Source organism: Peromyscus californicus, unplaced genomic scaffold (genome assembly GCF_007827085.1).
Source record: "Peromyscus californicus insignis strain IS unplaced genomic scaffold, ASM782708v3 Scaffold_20__1_contigs__length_68692818, whole genome shotgun sequence".
NCBI classification, from domain to species: Eukaryota; Metazoa; Chordata; class Mammalia; order Rodentia; family Cricetidae; genus Peromyscus; species Peromyscus californicus.
In genome coordinates, this window is record NW_026294503.1 from 2,009,569 (window position 1) to 2,028,505 (window position 18,937).

The following is an 18,937-nucleotide window of genomic DNA, read 5'->3' on the forward strand; positions in this document are numbered from 1 at the left end:
CCATAACGTCCTTATCTTTAGGAGTTAAAGATGACATTTCCATTAACTTTTGGACAGGAACTTCTTGTTCATAGGTAGTTGTATCGGGACTATATAAGTATACTCCCATACGGCTCATAACATCTCGACCCCACAAATTTACCGGCAAGTGAGGGACAATGTATGGTCGAAAAGTCCCTTCATGACCCTCCTCATCTCTCCAGGAGAGCTCATTGCTGCTCTGCTCGGGACACTGAGTTTGACCAATCCCTTGCAGCTGTGTAATAGTCTCCATTTTGGGCCACATAGCAGGCCATTGACTAGCAGATATAACAGATAAATCTGCACCTGTATCTAAAAGACCTGAAAAATTTTTCCCATTTATGACTAATGTAAGTTCTGGGCGCTGTGGTCCTATGGCTTGTAGCCAATAGGCATCTGACGAACCAAATCCAGCCTCTCCTCTCTTATGTCTTTTAATTGGATTTTTTGTTTGTATTTGAGGAAGTAAGATTAACTGTGCAAGTCTCTGACCGATCTTTATTACTGAACTTCTTGTGGGTGAATGAGTCATCACCTTTATTTCTCCCATATAGTCAGCATCAATCACTCCAGGGGCAACTAGAATTCCTTGCATGGTAGTACTACTTCTGCCCAACAATAACCCCACAGAGCCCTGTGGCAAAGGTCCATAAACACCTATAGGGAGGGCTTGCATTCCCATTTCAGGGGTCAAAACTGTATAGATGGAAGAACTGAGGTCTAATCCAGCACTACCTGGTGTTGCCCTATAGAGGTCTTGAATATATTTCTTTGCCGGAGGATTGACTGCTGAATTACCCCAAAGTCTATTTTGTTGGGGCCTGGGGCGGGCCCCTCCGTCCGTTTCCCTGAAACGGACTCTTCTGGGTGTTTGCCCTTGATGTGCATTCACTAGCCTGGTGTTTCCCTCTCCTACATCTTGGGCATAACCCAGGCTCTCTATTTGATCCGAAGCCCCTTCTCTTGCTAGGGCAACTTCTAATATAATGTCCCATCTGTCCACACCCAAAACAACTTCCAGAAGGTCCAGTATCTTTCCCTTGTCTGGAATTAGGGTGTCTTTGCTGGTATAGAACATCCCTAACCGTTTTTCCTTGTAATGCCGCGGCCATGACTATCCCTTGATTGTATGATGGTCCTATATCAGAACAAAGTCGGATATAGTCAGAAATGTTTCCCTTTTTCCTAAAAGGGCGTATCGCGGCCTGACATGCTACATTGGCGTTTTCATATGCAAGTTGTTTTACAAGTAAAAGTCCAGCTTCTGAATCGCTAATCTGCTAGCCGTTTGCATTAATCTGGAAACAAAATCTTGAAATAACTCATCAGGCCCTTGCCTTATCTTGGATAGATCCTCAGTTTGTCTTCCTGATGACGGAAGTGTATTCCAAGCCCTTTTGGCAGCGGCCTGAACCTGCGCATACACCGCTATATCAAAGTTTAACTGTTGACCTGTCTCTCAATATGGGCCTTCCCCAGCGAGCATATCAAAGGTGATAGGAATCTGTTGTGCCCGATTTATTTCAGCTGTGGCCTGACACTGTTCCACGAACTCACTTTTCCACAGCAGATAGTCACCTCCAGATAGACATGCTCGAGCCATTTGTTTCCAATCACTCGGGGGCAAAACTTCTAAAGCCAGGCTTTCTAACAATGCTGTTGTGAAAGGAGCAGTTGGGCCATACTGACTACATGCTGTTTTTAACTCCTTAAGCTGTTTGAAAGGAATGGGAACATGCACTCTTACGATATTACCCTGGCGGTCCTGCTCTTCCAGGACAGGGAACATTTGAAAGCCTTGAATTTCTTCCCCCTTACTAGCAGCTTCCCGGAGGCTAGCTTGAAGAGATGTAGCTTTAACAGAGAGGGTTCGCATTGCCTCAGAGGATCTCTGTGCTACGGCAATTACAGGTGGCTTTTCCATTCTAAAAGACGCCTCCCCAGGTGAGTCTAGTTCCACCCCTACAGAGGGAAGAGGAGAGACTTGGAGAGTTTCTATTTTTTGAGTAAGAGAAGTTACTAGGCTTTTCAAGTTTTTCAGTTCCTCCCTTGTCTTATTCCAAGATTTTTGTTCCTTAAACTTAGCGTCATGGCCAAGAGAAACCGGACCCTGTTTAAGCGGTGCTGTACAAGGGTTTTCAGGTTCTGCTGGCGGAGCAGAGGGTTGTGTCTCCACCTCATCTTCCTTAGGGAATGATCCCTCCTGCTTTTCAGGGTTAGGATCTAAATTATCCCGGATTAATGCCCACAGGCCAAGGGCTTCCACGGGAATATTTTCTGGCCCGTGTTTTTCATAGCCTTTTTTAATTTCAACTCCAACTCTCTCCCAGGAATCCTCATTCAGCTTCCCATATTCAGGAAACCAGGGACACAATTCCTCTACAAACTTTAAGAACCTCTGTACTTGTTGTAGTACCACCTTAACGCCTTTGCTTTTTAGTCTTTCTACAAGTGACTCTTCAAAGGTCTGCTTACTATTTTCCTGCCCCATTTTTATCACGAGGTCTTTATTTTTTTCTTAAAGCGACTCGCAGATAATTCTCACTCTAATCTCCAGGTGATTCTAATCTCGTGCTTCTGAGAGAGGTTAGAGGCTTTAGTTTTTAAGTTTGAGAGAAAGATTAAGGCTTTTTTAGAGATTTTCCCCCCCAAATTTTCCAAGAAAAGCTTTTTAGTTTAAGATTTTTTCTTCCCAAAAGAGAAAGACCAACTTTCCCCAAAACTTCCCAACTTTAAACTTTGGCTTTTTACATCCCCATATTTGCCTCAGGGAGAAATCACTTTCTCCTGCCACTTGGATTCAGCATTTCAGCTGTCCCCAGGTCAAGAAGCTTCCATAGGAAACTTTTTCTTCCCCAAAAGCTCAGAGAGCTTTTACTACCCGAAAAGCCCAAAGAAAGATTTTTTTTCCCAGTTTGCGTTTATAGCCCCCAAAGTTAGGAAATTGTAGAGTTTTTCTGTCTAGTTGCCTTACTTATTTTTTCCTACACAATCTTACACTTCTAAGTTTTTCCTATACTATATTACTACCCTATGCCTTATACTTATTTTTCACAGATAGAAATTGAGAAAGGGATAGAAGATAGAAAATTTTGAGAGAAGAGAATTTCGCTGCAGCATCGGACATCCTTCCAGTCCGCTTTCCTTTTCTCTCGAGGATAAAACCCCTGCCTCTCAATATATATAATAATATATATATTTCCATAATAACACCGGCATGCCTTATCCACTGGCAGGGCTGAACTCAGCACTTTCGCCAAAAACTCTGTAATAAAATTATTATTTTCCTTTATCTTTAGTCCCTATTACTTTGTCTTTAGTCCCTGTTCATTTATCTTTAGTCCCCCCCTTTTTTTTTAGTCCCCCTTTTTTTCTTTAGTCCTTTTTTTTCTTTTTTCTTTAGTCCCTGTTCATGGCGCCATTCTGTGGGGCGTTTACCCATCCACCCCCACAGTTCCCCAGAGTTTTCTTGAGTGCGAGCAGCAGGAAATATTAGATAGAAGGACTTATTGCGGAGAATATCGCGGAGATAAACAGATAGAAAATAAAGGATAGCCTCGAGAGGGCCTGGAACCTATTCCAACGGGCCCCGACTATCTCTGCCCCAGGGTTTTTATAGAGACGCCAAGGGGTGGAGCAAAAGACCTCCTCCCCCAGCACAGCCAAGTGCAGACCATCCCAGACACCTGCACTCAGGCCCGTGGTCCTAATCATCCTCTATGTGGACCTGCTGGGTAAAGCCATGAGGAACCCAAGAACGGGCTCCCACACCTCTTCCTGCCTTAGCACTGAAATCTCATTTGACAACTTAAGTCTCAATTCTGTAGAAAACTGACTCCATGAATTGCTCTGTTTTTGTATTGGAATTTACCTTGATATATATGGACATATGTGTAAGTCACAGGACCTATGTTCCATAATAAGTTGAATTTTTACACATTAAAATTCACTACAGAAAATGGTGTCGAGTAAAATCCCTAGCTTAAATTTGAGATGGGGGGGTTGGTATTTAGCTCAGTGGTAGAGTGCTTGCCTAGCAAGTACAAGGCCCTGGGTTCAGTCCTTAGCTCCTTAAAAAAAAAAAAAAAAAAAAAAAAAGACAAAAAAATTTTGATAGGGTCTTGCTTTTGCTGAGGTGGTAACTCAGGATGCCCCCCCGCCACTCAATTCTCCTGCTTCAGTGTACTGGGAATACAGGCACTTGGCACCAAGCCCAGTCTCACTGTAACTTTAAATATAAAATATTCATAGATGAAAAAAGGCCAATATAACAGGAAAAAAAAGGGTTAGATAATATTTTTTTTTTTTTAAAGCTCATCAGATCAATACAACCACTGTCTGGCTAGTGATGGTTACCAACGTAGAAATACAAGCTCTTGCACACTGCTAGCGAGTGCAAATTGGAACTATAGCAGCTGTTACACCATTTGCTATCAAACCAAGTGGTTTTTTTTATCACATACATATAGGAGACCTGCAGAGGATTGTCACTAAGCAACAATTAGAAATAGACTAAATATCAGAACTGCTTCACAGTATAGTCTATACCACAGAAATACTATTCATTTACAGAAATTCCCCAAATCCCTACCAAGCCATGGTGAATCCCAAAGCTAAGTTTTTTAAAGCAGGATCTCGTGTGTCCTGGGCTGGCCTCAAACTTACTATGTAACTGAGGACGACCTTACATCCTGATGCTCTTGCCTCACTCCTGAGTGCTGGGGTTAAGAGACTCTGCCACCATGTCCAGTTTACACAGTGCTAAGGACTGAACCCAGGGCTTGTGCATGTGAGGAAAGCACTCTATAACTGAGCCACACCCCAGTCCTGAGACCAACCTTAAAAGTCAATGACAATTTGGGAGACAGGCAGGCATACCATTGTGAGTTCTGAGACTGATCTACAGAGAATGTCTTAAAAAAAAATCCAATGACAAAGTCTAGCATTCCAGTAATATCTATGAACTAACATGCACAATTAGCTATTCAGGGATATATGTATATTAAGTACAGGGGAAACTCAGAATATCACCTCAAGAAGGCACTTAGCAAGAAGTGGCAGCTTTAGAAAGACATATAGATACAATAACATTCTTCCCACCAAAGCCACTAAATTTTAGGATATGAATCTTTTATATCCAAAATACCTTAAATAAGTTTATATTGGTACAAGGGTTTTCACTGAATGGCTTTTTACAGGGGAGCTGAGCAGAAAAATATTTCCTCCACCTCAACCTTATCTGGAAAGGTGTTTATGTTGTAACTCAAAATAAGTGTTTTCATCACAAAGTATTATCTGGATGACAAAGACTGAGGCATAAGCTACTCCCAGTTGGCTGTTCCGTTCACGCTCCCTCTAGTGGTACAAAAGTATTCCTACCCCTTTCTCCTGCTTGGTACCATGCAACACAATGAAAAGCTTGGAGGTGCGTGGAGGGGGAGGAGGGGGAAGACCTGAAACCAGTGCATCACTTTACAGATCAGGGACTGGATGAGTATTTGCTGCCAAGCTGGGTTCCCAGTTCCCACATCAGGCAGCTGTGCTCAGTTGCCAGTAACTCCAGCTATAAGGGATTCAACGCATGCTCTTTAAAAAATTACCTTGTCCATTTTGATGTGTGGTGCATGTTTGCAAGTTCCTCATGATAGTTTCAATGTTTAAATTATGTACAGTTTAAGATACTTAGCTTTGCTACTGGTCTCCATCAAGTGTCATCAGCATTGCTTTTGAAAACTTAAGCATTCTGTGTTCCATTTCACTGCTAATTCTGTAAGCCCGTAGTATTCTGTAAAATCAGGTTCACAATTCTGTCTTGTTGGGTTGTCAGAGAATTGAGTACATTCACATTTAGCAAAGCTCAAAACATTTCTTTTTGGTTTTTTTGAGACAGGGTTCCCCTGTGTAGTCCTGGCTGTCCTGGAACTCAAGAGATCCACCTGCCTCTGCCTCCCAAGTGCTGGGATTAAAGGCATATGCCATCACCTGGCAAAACATTTCTCATATATACATACTCTTTTTTTTTTTTTTTTAAGCAGGGCTGAAGAGACAGCTTGGTGGTCAAGTGCACTTGCTGCTCCTGCAGAAGACCCAGATTCAGTTTTGAGCACCCACATAAGTCACAACCATCTCTAACTGCAATTCCACGGAATCCATCACCAGTACCTGGTGCACTAAATTCATGTAGGCAAGACACTTATACAGAGAAGCAAATAAACCTTTGTGCTGGAGATATGGCTCAGCAGTTAAGAACACTTGTTCTTGCAGATGATCCAGGTTCAGTTTTCCAGCACCCACACAGCAACTCCCATCTACTAACTCGTCCTAGGGAATTCAATGCCCTCTACTGGCCACTGCAGGCACCAGGCATGCTTGTAGTGCAAACATAACAGCAAGCCTAACACTCACACACATCAATCTTCTAAAACAATTTCAGGCACATGTGTAAGTGAATGCCATGTATGCCAAGTGCCCATAGATTCTAGAAGAGGGTGTGCAACCCACCCACCTCCCTCTCCCGCCACCACACACACACATTTTAAATGCTCATATTAGCTGTGACATTTTTACTTTTCAGCAAGATGGGGCTTAGGTGGGTTTATACTGAGTAGATGAAGACAAAATGAATTCTTTGTCTTGACTCTCTGAACCAGATGGGAGATAGCAAATTAAATCGTAAATGTATATAAGATATTGAAAAGTTACTATTATCAAGACAAAATGTTTGAAAAGTTCTGGACTAGATAATCACAAGTATAATGGGGACCTGTTTTAGCACCAGAAAAATATTCACTCAAATTTTTATGTAGTATCAAGTTGAAAATGCTGAGTCCCTAGGTCTCTAGGACCACAGTTTAGTGAGAGGCAGATGTGACTAATGCTATTTAAAAAAGCAAAAAGGCTCAATTTTAACTAGGTGGCACCTAGCCTCGACTGGACTACTGGACTTATCTTCAGATCAAATACAGGTAAGCCCAGAATGGGAGCAGGAAACCTGCCACCATGGGCAAAAGCACAGCAACGGTCCAGAGAAAACCTTCCCATGAAACATGACCATCTTCCACATTATACAACTAACTCCATTCATGACTTGCCTAAAATTTGGTTTCTTCTCCACACACCACCATTGGCTGTTGCCACCATTACGTAATTGTAATTCTTTGTCTCTTAAATATTGTTTGAGCCTATATAACGGCTTGTCTCATGAGGAAGAGAACACCGGAATAGGTTAGACTTTCTTGCTATAGCAAGCTCAAATTGTGTCAGATAGTTTGTTCATCTGCCACAGAGTGTTGCTTGCAGTTTTTAACACACTCAATAGCCAACGTCTTTGGCACTCGTCTCCACACCTAACAGGAGTCCACTCGGCTAGAATTCCCTGCAATCCCTCATATTAAAGTACCCAACTGAAATCTTAGTTCATTTGAATTAGAAAGGAACACCTTAGGATGCTGACTTCTACCATCCCCGATGTAGCAGCACACTGGCACTTTGTCACAGCTCCTCCACAGAAACACACCCGAGGAAGGTGTGAACTTTGAACTTTCATTTTAAACCATCCTTGCAGACACAATGACTAGACAAAAGTATGCATAAATTAAAAGCCAAATTATCTTATACCATATTAACACTACCTACAAAGCCCTAGAAACCACATGTTAAAAAAAATTCTAAATGCCTGTAGCCAAGCTTTGAAATTCAGTACACCATACATTAAGAAATTAAATAGGAAGTAGTTAATTTGGAGGGGAAAGTAATTCAAAATTACTCAAAGAGCATGAAAGGTCCACTGTAGGAGACAAACACACTAACTTTAACCAAGACACTGACTCTGAACCATGGAAATAGCTCTAAAAAGCACACCTAACCAATCTGCATACAAGATCTAATACCTGATTTTGAGCACACCAGTTTTAAGTATGGAAACACCAAGAATTGAGAACACTTAAAATCCTCAACTCAGCCAATACTTCTTAACCTGGAAACATTCTAGTTTAAAGTCGGGGGTGGGAGGTTGAGGGAGAAGTCACCATCTGGGGGTGTTGTTGCAACAAGATGGAAGAATCAAAAATGAGAAAGGCTGGTTCTTTACAGCCCCTCCCCCCTGAACTGCTGATTACAAAATGTTAGCGCTGCTCCCAAAATGAGACAGGACAATGAAGCTCCAGTCACTCTTTGAAGTACATCCACCTTAGGTTAACTTCTGAAACCATTTAACATGTTACCTTGAAAGAAACCAAACTCCTCACTGTCACACCAGAGTTATGTAGCTATTACGGATAATCAACTTTGACTCTGGATAGTATAGAGAAAGTATCTTTGATGGATAGAAGGAGAGCCTAAGAAGGAAGCCTTTCTGATACTCCTGAAGCTTCCTTCAAAGGCTTAGCAGATTACATATAGTATACATACCAAGCCCATTTGGTTCTGTATATAACAGAATACCAAGTCAGTATTCTCCCCCAAATTAGTTGGAGTCTCCCCAAAAAAATATTAACATGGGTAGGATCAGGGTCATATGGGATGATTTTGGGGACATTCACTTTTTAGAACTGAAGGATATAAAACACACCTGGACAACCCGATACACTATGAACTGAAGACTAGGCTTACTCTCAAGTTGTACAAGCTTTCTTTCCACAAGCTCAGGGAAGGGCTTTTAACAGCATTTCACTCAATCCCCTTGCTACATAGCTTTGGTCAATCACAAATTTTGCTAAACCAATGCCTCTCAAACACCCTGCGACCAGAATCACAAGCCTGTCTTCACAGGGGCTGGGAATAACAGCTCAGTGACAAAGCTGAAGCTCAAACCTCCAGGATCCATGTAAAATAAATAAATGGTGGATGTGCAGGGTAACCAGCCTGTGATTCTATCACTCAGGAGACCCCATGAGGAAGCTGGCTAGCTAAACTAGCGCTGGAATTGCCAAACTCTACCTAGGTTTAAGTGAGAGACCATGACTCGGTATGTAAGGTTAGGTTAGGTATATAAGGTAAAGAGTGATGAAGGAAAACACCGGTCAACCTCTAGCCTAAACACACCTACCCACAAAAAATACCAAAGAACAAGGCCTTCTGATTAGATATATATCATATAAACACTAATGTGTATTCAACATTGGAATTCTAAACTCGGAAACACCCCTGTGGTCCCACTCATTTTGTTTGCAGCGATACAGTGTTTGTTTAAGAAAACAAAACCCCACAAAATGGAAACCAGGCAATGTAACTTCACCTAAGTCCTGCCACCAGACCTTGTGGTTTCGATGGCTCTAATCCTCCATTCAAGTGTAAGAGAACCAAAAGTTAGGAAGAAAACAACCCAAAGGGACACAATGTTTTTAAAAGGAGCTCTGGTAAAGTTTTATTAAAGAAAAACTTTCCTGGTTTACTTTTCACCAGTCTGTTCTGGCATGCTTCTAATAATATCAGAATCACCTAGAAAATAAAAATAATAGTTTTACAATTCATGTAATGGCAACTGACAGTCACAGAAGGTCCCTGGAGTGGCTGCCTGTTCTTTAGCTTAGGAGGCAGATTAGCACTATCTGCAAATATCACAGTAGTTGCTGTCACTCTTAGAACCTCCGCCATCCTACGATCGTACAGAACAATCACAATAAACCAGACCTAGCTTGTCACCAGCACTGAGAAAACCAGACCTAGGTAAAGAACCAGGCCTGGGGACACATGCATGGTCATACTATAGCGAATGTCTAGCCTGTCCTGATTATCACAGAATCAGAACAGCGAGAATATTCGCAGTGTTCTACGACTTCCAAGTGCAAAACACAGACTGTGTATTTGTAGGCACTCAGCCCAAACTGTTTATTCCCAAGCAACAAAGATTACTTTTTATTTCACCTGCTATTTCCACCTTCTAACAAACTAGTAAGTGTCTCATTAACGAAGTTCATAATCTCAAAGTTAAAAACTTTTTATATTTAGGGCTAAGCCAATTACATTGTACTGGCATGCATCATCAATTCTCTACAAAATAAAATTATGACATCTCTCTTGCAATATTAAAATTCTAATGGTCTGAACTCAGGCACCAAAGCCACTGTCTAGTAAGGAGCACTAACATTAGAAAGGAAGAAAATATTTTATGATTTAAAAAGCATACCTGGGTCAATGATAGCCAGTGTGCATACTCTGTAGTATTTTCCACATGCTGTGCCCAATTCAATGTTATTGCCACTGTAGTGATGAACACCAGTTTTCGCCAACATGGCGTAGTATTCTATTTCAGATTTCCTTTGGGAACAACAAAAAAGTCAAATAAATACCATATCAAAGTACTGATAGATGGTTACCAGAGTAACCAGATCTCTTCCAAGTGTAGCCTGCAAATCACCTACCGAATACTCATTTTGTTTAGGTAGTATTCAATTCTAAGTATGTTGTATTCATGTTTCAAATCACTAAAGTTTAAAATGTGTAAGGTACTTGAAAGGGGGGGGGGTTTGCGGGATGAGGAGGATATATCTAGGTTAGTAAAAGAGGTTGTAACAGACATTTAAAAAATGGCTGGGATAGATAGCTCAGGAAAAGCTGGTATCGCCTACAAAAGACCCAAGTTCAGTTCCCAGCACCCAGACCAACCACCTCACAACTGCTGCTCCAGGGTATCTGACACCCACTCCTGGATTCCCAAGGGCGCATGCATTCACTCTTTCTCACAAACAATTACAAATAAACTTTAAAAAAAAAAAAGGGTTGAACTTAGCAGTGTCTGAAACTTTAACAATAGGTATTATGTACTCCATTTTAACTAACAAAAAAACTAAGGCAAATAAAAGTGAAGGGTAAGAAACTTTAAAAAAAAAGTTAAGCCTTTTAATCACCCACTAGCACCCCGAAGACTACGTAAGGATTGATACTATTACTTAAAGAGTAAACACTTCAGTGCCAGCTCAATGGACACAAATGGTTAGGATCTCAAAGTCCCACAGACCATCAATAGTGCCACAAGGAGCTTCTAAAATGGAACCGGAACCCCATCCTGCCCCCGGCCCCGAGTCTGAGCTTATATTTAACAATGGATGTCTATACTGTTACTATAAATAGTAGGTTAAAAATATAAAGAATAAAAATCCCCTATAAACTTGAAAGGTTTAGAATAAGACCAAACACTCCGAATTCTGCCACTAAGTACAGACACCCGCCGGGCGGTGGTGGCACACGCCTTTAATCCCAACACTGGGTAGGCAGAGCCAGGCGGATCTCTGTGAGTTCGAGGCCAGCCTGGTCTACTGAGCGAGATCCAGGAAAGACACAAAGCTACACAGAGAAACCCTGTCTCGGAAAAACCAAAAAAAAAAAAGTATAGACACCCTACACAAGACTGAAGAGACACTCAACTGCCACCGAAAAATCAAGGGGCTTATATTTTGCAAGTTTCTTTAGCTTATTTACAATGCTCACTATGTTCAAGCTCAAGTAGTTAAGAATAAACATATGTTCAGAAAATTGGACACTGCTAAATGGATGGTTTTATACCTTCACCTCCATAAACCAACCAGAACTTTTCTAAACTAAAACAGGCACATGCAGTGGAGTGTAAAAAAAAAAAAAAATAGGGAAGCACAAAATACAGAGAAAACATGCCCCTGTGCTGCCCTGAACTGTCACGCACTGTGCTTCAAAGGTACGCTTACAGAAGAACACACATCAGAGAGCAACAACCATCCTAATAATCATTCTCCCCAATGCTGGATATTCGTCCACAATGAATTTACAGTCGGCCACACACACTCGGGGTCCCTCCATTACCTCAAAGCTGGACAGTTGTTGGCGAGGATAACCAATTTCGCTTTGCCCTGTCTGATCATCTTCAGAGTCTGTTTGTACCCCAGCACGTACTTTCCACTTTTCATAACAAGTTGGAGCCTAGAGTTGATAGACTCCAGAGACTTTTTCTACAATGCAAACGTTTGAGACTTGAAAACCAGGTGCAGCCATCTCAAAAATCAAATCCAGTTCCAGACTCCTGGAACTGAACCCTTTAATAATGCCTGAGAAGTCACAGAGAGCCTCTCGGGTTCACTCTGAATCCCTGGAACTGCGCGGCATGCTGACGCCCCAGTGTGCTCCTACCAACCCGCCCCGGCCCAGACCCGGCTCTCCACGTGAATCGGCTTCCGGCCCGGTCGGCTTCACTCACCGTCTTCTTTGCGGCCACCATCTTCCTGCCTTAGGTGCGGGACAGCCCCCAACCTAGCACATGGAGAAGGCAAAAGAGAGGATTAGGGTCCGGAGCGCCAAACACCAAGCAGCGGGGCTCCCCGCGCCGCCTAACCCTCCACCCAGCAGAGCTCACTCACCAACACCAGCCGCCAAGATGGCCGGGGAGCGAGAAAGGAAGGAGCTCCCACAATGCAAAGCTCTTCTGGGCGAACAGGGGGACGCTGGGACCGGAAGCGGAAGTAGAAGCAGCTCACACGCGGAAGGGTCCTGGCTTGGAGCGGACTGCCGCCGCCAGTTGCTATGGGAACTGGGTTAGTTTGGTGGCCGGGATGCTGCCTGGCTTGTTCTGAAGCTGCGGGCTGAGCCGGGGAGAGCCGGAGTCGGCTGGGAGCTGGCGAGGACGGCGACGCCGCGGTGTGAGGTGGCGGCCACCAGGGCCTGGCAGCTGCTGAGCTGGCCTCTGGCGGATGTTGCCCCGGGAGGACCCCGGGACGCCGCTCTCCCTGCGCCCGCCCTTCGCGAGCGGAAGCAGCTCTGTCCACCCGCCGCCGGTGGTCCAGGTTGCCGCTCCGTCGGAGACTTCCCCAGACGCTTAGCACAGGGACTGCAATAAACAAATCCAAACTCGGCGAGGTGGCTCAGTGGGTAAACGCGCTTCCCACCCAGTGGATGAACTGAGTTCGAGACCCACGTGGTGGAAGGAGAGCCTACTCCAGCAGTTTGTTCTCTGATCTGCGCTTGGACGCACACGTTCGAATACAAAAGTAGAGAAGTAGCCTTAATAAAAATATTTTTAAAATCTTTTCGCTCTGAAACTTGGACCGTCGTGTAAATGTAACATGAGATATTCAAGGGAAAAAAAAAAAAAAGATTGAAAGCCTTTTCTACTTACTAGCACCAACAAACCCGGGGCTGTTGAGAGTGTGCTGTCGGTAAATGTGAGGACCTGAATTCTATGCCTAAACCTACCCACCCCCAACCCCGCAAAAAGTCTGGCGTGTTTGTGCACGCTTGTAATTCCATTTCTGGAACATGGACAGATCCCTGAGGTTAGCTGGCCAGGCAACCTAGCCTCATCTCTAAACCCCAGGTTCCAGTAAGAGACCCTCTGAAAAAATAAGGTGGACAACTACCGAGGAAGCACACCTGAAATTGGCCCATGGCCTCTGTCCAACTGCACAAGCTTCCACACTAGTCAACATAAGCACACACACAAAAAGGAAGATCAGGTTAGTAAGTAAGCTGCATGGTGTGTTACTTTGCCCTGGAGGTTGGGAGAGGGAAGAACATTAACACCCCCTCCACACACACCCGTAATAATTGGTTTCTTTGTTTTTTGAGACAGGGTTTCTCTGTGTAACAGCTCTGGCTGTCTTGGAACTCGATTTGTAGATCAGGCTGGCCTGGAACGCACAGAGATCCGCCTGCCTCTGCCCGGGATTAAAGGCTTTCGCCACCCTGACATAAAAATAATTTCAAGGGGCTGGAGAGATGGCTCAGGTTAAGAGCACTGACAGCTCTTCCAGAGGTCCAGAATTCAATTCCCAGCAACCACGTGGCGGCTCACAACCATCTAAATGAGATCTGGTGCCCTCTTTTGTTGTGCAGACATACATTCAAGCAGAACACTGTATACATAATAAATCTTAAAAACAATAATAATTTCAAAAATATCCATGAGCCATGCGGTCCTGTTGGCCTATGCCTTTAATCCCAGGAGAGGCAGGCAATCTCTGTAAATTGATCTTAAATTTAAAAAAAAAAAAAAAAGACGCTAGAAACTATATAACATTTACCTAACCACCATACACTCACACACTATGAGATAGAAACCTTGTTATTATCAAGTTTTTACAGCTAATGTATTGCAGAAACAGGAACAGAACCAGGACTGTAAATTAGGTATTTTTACAATTAAAACTTACTCAACTCTTAGGGCCCATTTTGATGTGAATTTGACCAAACCGTAGTGTTAGACTACCATACTATTTGCTTTAACATTTAGGCGATGCCTTCTCCCAACCTCCAGGGCAAAGTAACACACCATGCAGCTTACTTACTAACCTGATCTTCCTTTTTGTGTGTGTGCTTATGTTGACTAGTGTGGAAGCTTGTGCAGTTGGGCAGAGGCCATGGGCCAATTCCAGGTGTGCTTCCTCGGTAGTTGTCCACCTTATTTTTTCAGAGGGTCTCTTACTGGAACCTGAGACTTACAGATTAGGCTAGGTTGCCTGGCCAGCTAGCCTCAGGGATCTGTCCATGTTCCAGAAATGGAATTACAAGGTTATGCAAATCCAGGTATTTGTCTTCTGTTATTCTAGTTCTGTAAACATACTAATCTTTAAATGAACTTTAAAACTAACAAATAGCTCTTCTGAAAATTCAATGAAATAAGCCATTAGAGTTGTGACATCACTGGTTAAAATACCAGCATTCCCCCCCCCCTTTTTTTTAATCCTGTGCTTTTCTTTGCTGACCTGTTTGTTTTGTGGTTGTCATGCTATTATGAGATGGAATGTCTGCTTAAGAGCACTTTGCATTACAGTTCTCTTCAGGTACAGTTTGGGAATGGAATGTTGATGTCCTCCTGTTCACATTATACATTCAGTTACGCATCTTTCTCCCACCTTCCCCCATTCTCAAATATTCTTGGTAGATACTTGATTACAATGAACCACACTCAAAACTGACGTCATGCTAAGACACAGTATAACTCTAACTGCTGTGTGAAGAAACTGTTTCGGACATCATGTACTCACCCCGAATGACACCATGGACTAGCTCCTTTATACTGCTGGTCCTTTAATGTGCTTTCAGAATGACTGGGGTTGTATCTCAGTGGGTAGAGCACTTGCCTACCATGCACAAAGTTCTGGATGCGGTCTCCAGTACCACCTAAAACTGGGTGTGGTGTTGCATGCTCTGTAACCCCAGCACTTGGGAGGGGGAGGAAGCCGGGTTATCCTCAGTTACATAGCAAGTTCAAGGCCCTCCTAAGACCTTATCTGAAAAAATAAAGGTGGGATGGTTAGAGAAGAAACACAATGGCTGTTCACAAGTGTGCAGGCTTCAACACACTTTTAACAACCTTAACTAATGGTCATGAAAATGTCGTAGGCCACATTAATCTTTTTTATAGAGGACAACACTAGAAAGAAAGTGATTAGTTTTTCAAAGGTGAAGTAAGACCAGATATGGTCTCCCATGCCTGTGATCCTAGCAATCAGGAGATAAGACAGGAGAGTTAGGAGTTCAAGGCTATCCTTGTGTGACGAGAAAATTCGAGGCCAGCCATAAAACCATGTGTCAAAATAAGTTAGCCGGGACTGAACTCTGAAATATTAACTGGAATGTGGGGGCGGGGACAATAGAGCCTCGACAAGGACACTGGGAGCAAATCCAGGAGGACAGTCTGCTGGTAACAGTTTTCATGAGAGGAAGACCAGGCTGGCCTCGAACTCACAGAGATCCGCCTGCCTCTGCCTCCCGAGTGCTGGGATTAAAGGCGTGCGCCACACGCCTTTTTTTTTTTTTTTAAGGACATTTGTTTTTACTGTGTCTATTTCAGCACTGTTTGAACTATTTTATAACATGTGTGCATTACTGATTATCACATGAAAAGTTCCTTTTAAGTAATAAATTACTCTTGTTTAGTATTGTATTTTCAAACTGGTGTCTTGTAAGACATCAGTTATGTAACAAGGCCCCAGACTTAATAGGCTCCCAGACCTAAGGACAACTGAGTCCATGATGGAAGTACAATTCAGGCTGTAAAACTCAACACCTAGACAGCCCAAACTAAAACAAAGGTCTAATCTATCCATAGTTCTGGGAAAGTCTCAAAATGTACTAACCTTGCTTTTTGGTTTCTGTAGTTCTGTTTCTAACTGTTCTTGTTAACTGAAGTATGTCAACCAGAACAGGGTTTTTGTGCTTAAAAGCTCACCCTGAGAAAAGCTCAGGGCTACACTGGGATCCCAAACACCCAGTATAGTCACCAGATGGCTAATAGAGACTTTCTATTGGCTTATGCCTATGTCCAAGAGTCTTTTCTGGTGGATACCCCCACAACAAGTTATAGCACAAAATGTGGGCATTGGGATCACCTGAAGCTCTGATTCTTGCCTATGGAAGAGACTTCAGGATGTTGGGACTGAGAATCAGGGTCTAACAAGCAGCTGAGATGACTCCTATAAATTCTAAATGTAAGAAGACCTAAAGAATGAGATAGCCAAGGTGGTTCTGGGCGTGCATCACCAGATAGATCTCAATCAAACATAGTGATGCCTTAGTTTGCACTGAGTTCCATGTTAAGGCCAACTGACTCCAGCTCTCTTCCTTTTCCTAGTTAAGCATAATGTTAGTCTCTAATCATGTCCCAAGCTGAAGGGCAACTTGTTTTGTTGTTGTTGTTTTGACTTGTTCTTCCTCTATAACCTTATGATTTACATAATTTGTTTTCATTGTTTCATATGTTCCAAGAATTGACTTACCATAAACTATTTCATGTTATGTTCTAATAACTATCTGACCATAACCATAACACATACCCTTCCATGATCATATAAAGAAGCTCTACTTCCTGTCTTTGGTTTTTGCTGCTTCATCCTCCTATTATGGGAAACGGGAAGTTTGGCCCAGCCATAAATAAATTTTGACCTTGCAACATCTCGGTGTTAGCTCCCGGTTTTCAACACCATACCATTCTATACTTTCAAAGTTTTAAAAAGTTATGGTTTGGGGCCAAGCATGGTGATGCCAAACCTTTAATCCCAGCATTCAAGAGGCAGAGGCAGGCAGATCTCAGTTAGTTCAAGGCTAGCCCGGTGTGCACACTGAGTACTATAGGGCTACATAGTGAGATCTGTCTCAAAAACTACAGTATGATTTTTATGGGCTGAAAGTGAAGAGCACTGGCTGCTCTTCCAGAGGATCCATGCTCAGTTCTCAACACCCTTGTGGTGTGTCACAAACATCTGCAACTTCAGTCCCAGGGGATCTGCTGAGGGCACCAGGTGGTCCTAGGGTATATAAGAATCACGCCAGGCCGTGGTGGCGCACGCCTTTAATCCCAGCACTTGGGAGGCAGAGGCAGGTGGATCTTTGTGAGTTCGAGGCCAGCCCGATCTACAAAGCAAGTTCCAGGACAGCCAGGACTGTTAACACAGAGAAACTCTGCTCGAGAAACGCGCCCCCCCCCCCCAAAAAAAAGAATCAGGCTGAGCAAGACTTGGAAAGCAAACCAGGAAGCAGTGTTCCTCCATGGCCTCTGCATCAGCTCCTGTCCCCAGGTTCCTGCCCTGACTTCCATCAGTGATGGACTGTGATGTGGAACTGTAGGTTAAAAGTTTCCTCCCCAAGTTGCTTTTAGCCATGATGTATTTTTTTTTTTTTAATTTTCCAGAGCTGAGGACCGAACCCAGGGCCTTCTGCTTGCTAGGCAAGCACTCTATCACTGAGCTAAGTCCCCAACCCCAGTCATGGTGTTTTATAACAGCAATAAAATTCTATCTAAAACATACATATGTTGGGCGGTGGTGGTGCATGCCTTTAATCCCAGCACTCGGGAGGCAGAGGCAGGCGGATCTCTGTGAGTTCCAGGCCAGCCTGGGCTACCAAGTGAGTTCCAGGAAAAGCACAAAGCTACACAGAGAAACCCTGTCTTGAAAAACAAACAAAACCCAAAAATACACATTAAAAAAAGAGAAAGAACTGGTTTTTGGCAGATATCCTTTTATAGTATGGTAAAAGCCAACAAAACATTTTTAGAAAACCCAGCTCGGTAGATTTGGCCTGTGTTGGAAAATTACTGCGATTATGTCTTGATTTTCAGATGAATTCCAGTAAAACATCTGCAGATAAACAGAGAGCTAAGTAGGGCAAATTCAAAAAGGTATCACTAGCTACAGAATCCAGGTGGAGTTTATACAGGTGTTCATTGTCCAAGTCAACATTCTCTTACTTTAAAAATCTCTGTGCTGGGCGGTTGGTGGCCCACGGCTGAAATCCCAGCACTGAGGAGGCAGAAGGGTAGAGGCAGTTGGGTCTCTGTGAGTTGAAGGCCAGTCTGGTCTACAGATCTAGTTCTAGGACAGCCAAAGCCACACAAAAAAAACCTGTCTCAAAAAAAAAAAATCCACACTACAAGGCTTTGTATGTGCTTTGAGAGGACTTTGCCATCCAGATGTTACTACTCCTGAATGCATCTTTGTATCTAGCATTTCAGTGTGATTTTGAGAGCATAACAACAGGTAATTATGAGATAAGAAAATTAACACAAGACTCTTCATTGTTTCTCCTTCACCAAAATTGCTACTCCAAGCTTCTGAAAACAAAACAAGGTAAAAACCACAGGCACCTACATTCATTGTGCTTCCCGTTTTTTCTTTCTTGCTATGAGAATTAGAAGTGACAGGCTGCATTCCTTGTCAGAGCACAAACAGTACTAACAAGTTCATCTGATAGTTATTGGTTCAGTGAGTCTACCCTATCTGTCCAGCGGTTAAAACGATCATACTCATTAACAATTACTTGATGTTCATAGTAAGGCATGCCTCAGTGCTTTGTGTGACTCAGCCTTGTGTTCTTACCAGCCACCCAGCCACGTTAGCCATGCTGATAAATATGATGGTAAGAAGGAGGGATAATGAAAAGTTGGTGAGTGACCAATGTGCACTCATCCAAGCATTCTGAGCACTGAGGGGGCAAGAGAGAACAGCAGCTACCC

At 43.1% G+C, this 18,937-nt stretch overlaps 2 protein-coding genes and 2 non-coding genes across 4 annotated transcripts; all 4 read right to left on the reverse strand.

The window, feature by feature from the left end:
• Positions 1-1,480: 1,480 nt before the first annotated feature.
• LOC128116401 (endogenous retrovirus group K member 5 Gag polyprotein-like) lies at positions 1,481-2,512 on the reverse strand. Its single transcript, XM_052747594.1, has one exon. The coding sequence runs from the start codon at positions 2,510-2,512 to the stop codon at positions 1,481-1,483; it is 1,032 nt and encodes a 343-aa protein (XP_052603554.1).
• A 4,679-nt stretch (positions 2,513-7,191) lies between these two features.
• On the reverse strand, positions 7,192-7,316 carry LOC128117244 (small nucleolar RNA SNORA28). The gene has a single exon (XR_008220735.1). It is a non-coding gene; the product is annotated as a small nucleolar RNA SNORA28 (small nucleolar RNA).
• Positions 7,317-9,373: 2,057 nt separating this feature from the next.
• On the reverse strand, positions 9,374-12,372 carry Rpl30 (ribosomal protein L30). The gene is made up of 5 exons (XM_052747597.1): positions 12,348-12,372; positions 12,188-12,240; positions 11,797-11,942; positions 10,148-10,278; positions 9,374-9,459 (listed from the first exon to the last, which is right to left on the reverse strand). The coding sequence occupies exons 2-5, from the start codon at positions 12,206-12,208 to the stop codon at positions 9,410-9,412; spliced, it is 348 nt and encodes a 115-aa protein (XP_052603557.1). The 5' UTR covers positions 12,209-12,240; positions 12,348-12,372; the 3' UTR covers positions 9,374-9,409.
• LOC128117298 (small nucleolar RNA SNORA72) lies at positions 9,655-9,786 on the reverse strand. Its single transcript, XR_008220779.1, has one exon. It is a non-coding gene; the product is annotated as a small nucleolar RNA SNORA72 (small nucleolar RNA).
• Positions 12,373-18,937: the final 6,565 nt, after the last annotated feature.

Excerpts from the sequence above, each read along its gene's own strand:
- Rpl30 (XM_052747597.1), bottom strand. The coding sequence starts at position 12,208 with ATGGTGGCCGCAAAGAAGACG. Across the intron at positions 11,943-12,187 it reads TGGTGGCCGCAAAGAAGACG|AAAAAGTCTCTGGAGTCTAT; the intron begins GTGAGTGAAGCC and ends TTTGCATTGTAG. Across the intron at positions 9,460-10,147 it reads ACTGGCTATCATTGACCCAG|GTGATTCTGATATTATTAGA; the intron begins GTATGCTTTTTA and ends TTTATTTTCTAG.
- LOC128116401 (XM_052747594.1), bottom strand. The coding sequence starts at position 2,512 with ATGGGGCAGGAAAATAGTAAGCAGACCTTTGAAGAGTCACTTGTAGAA.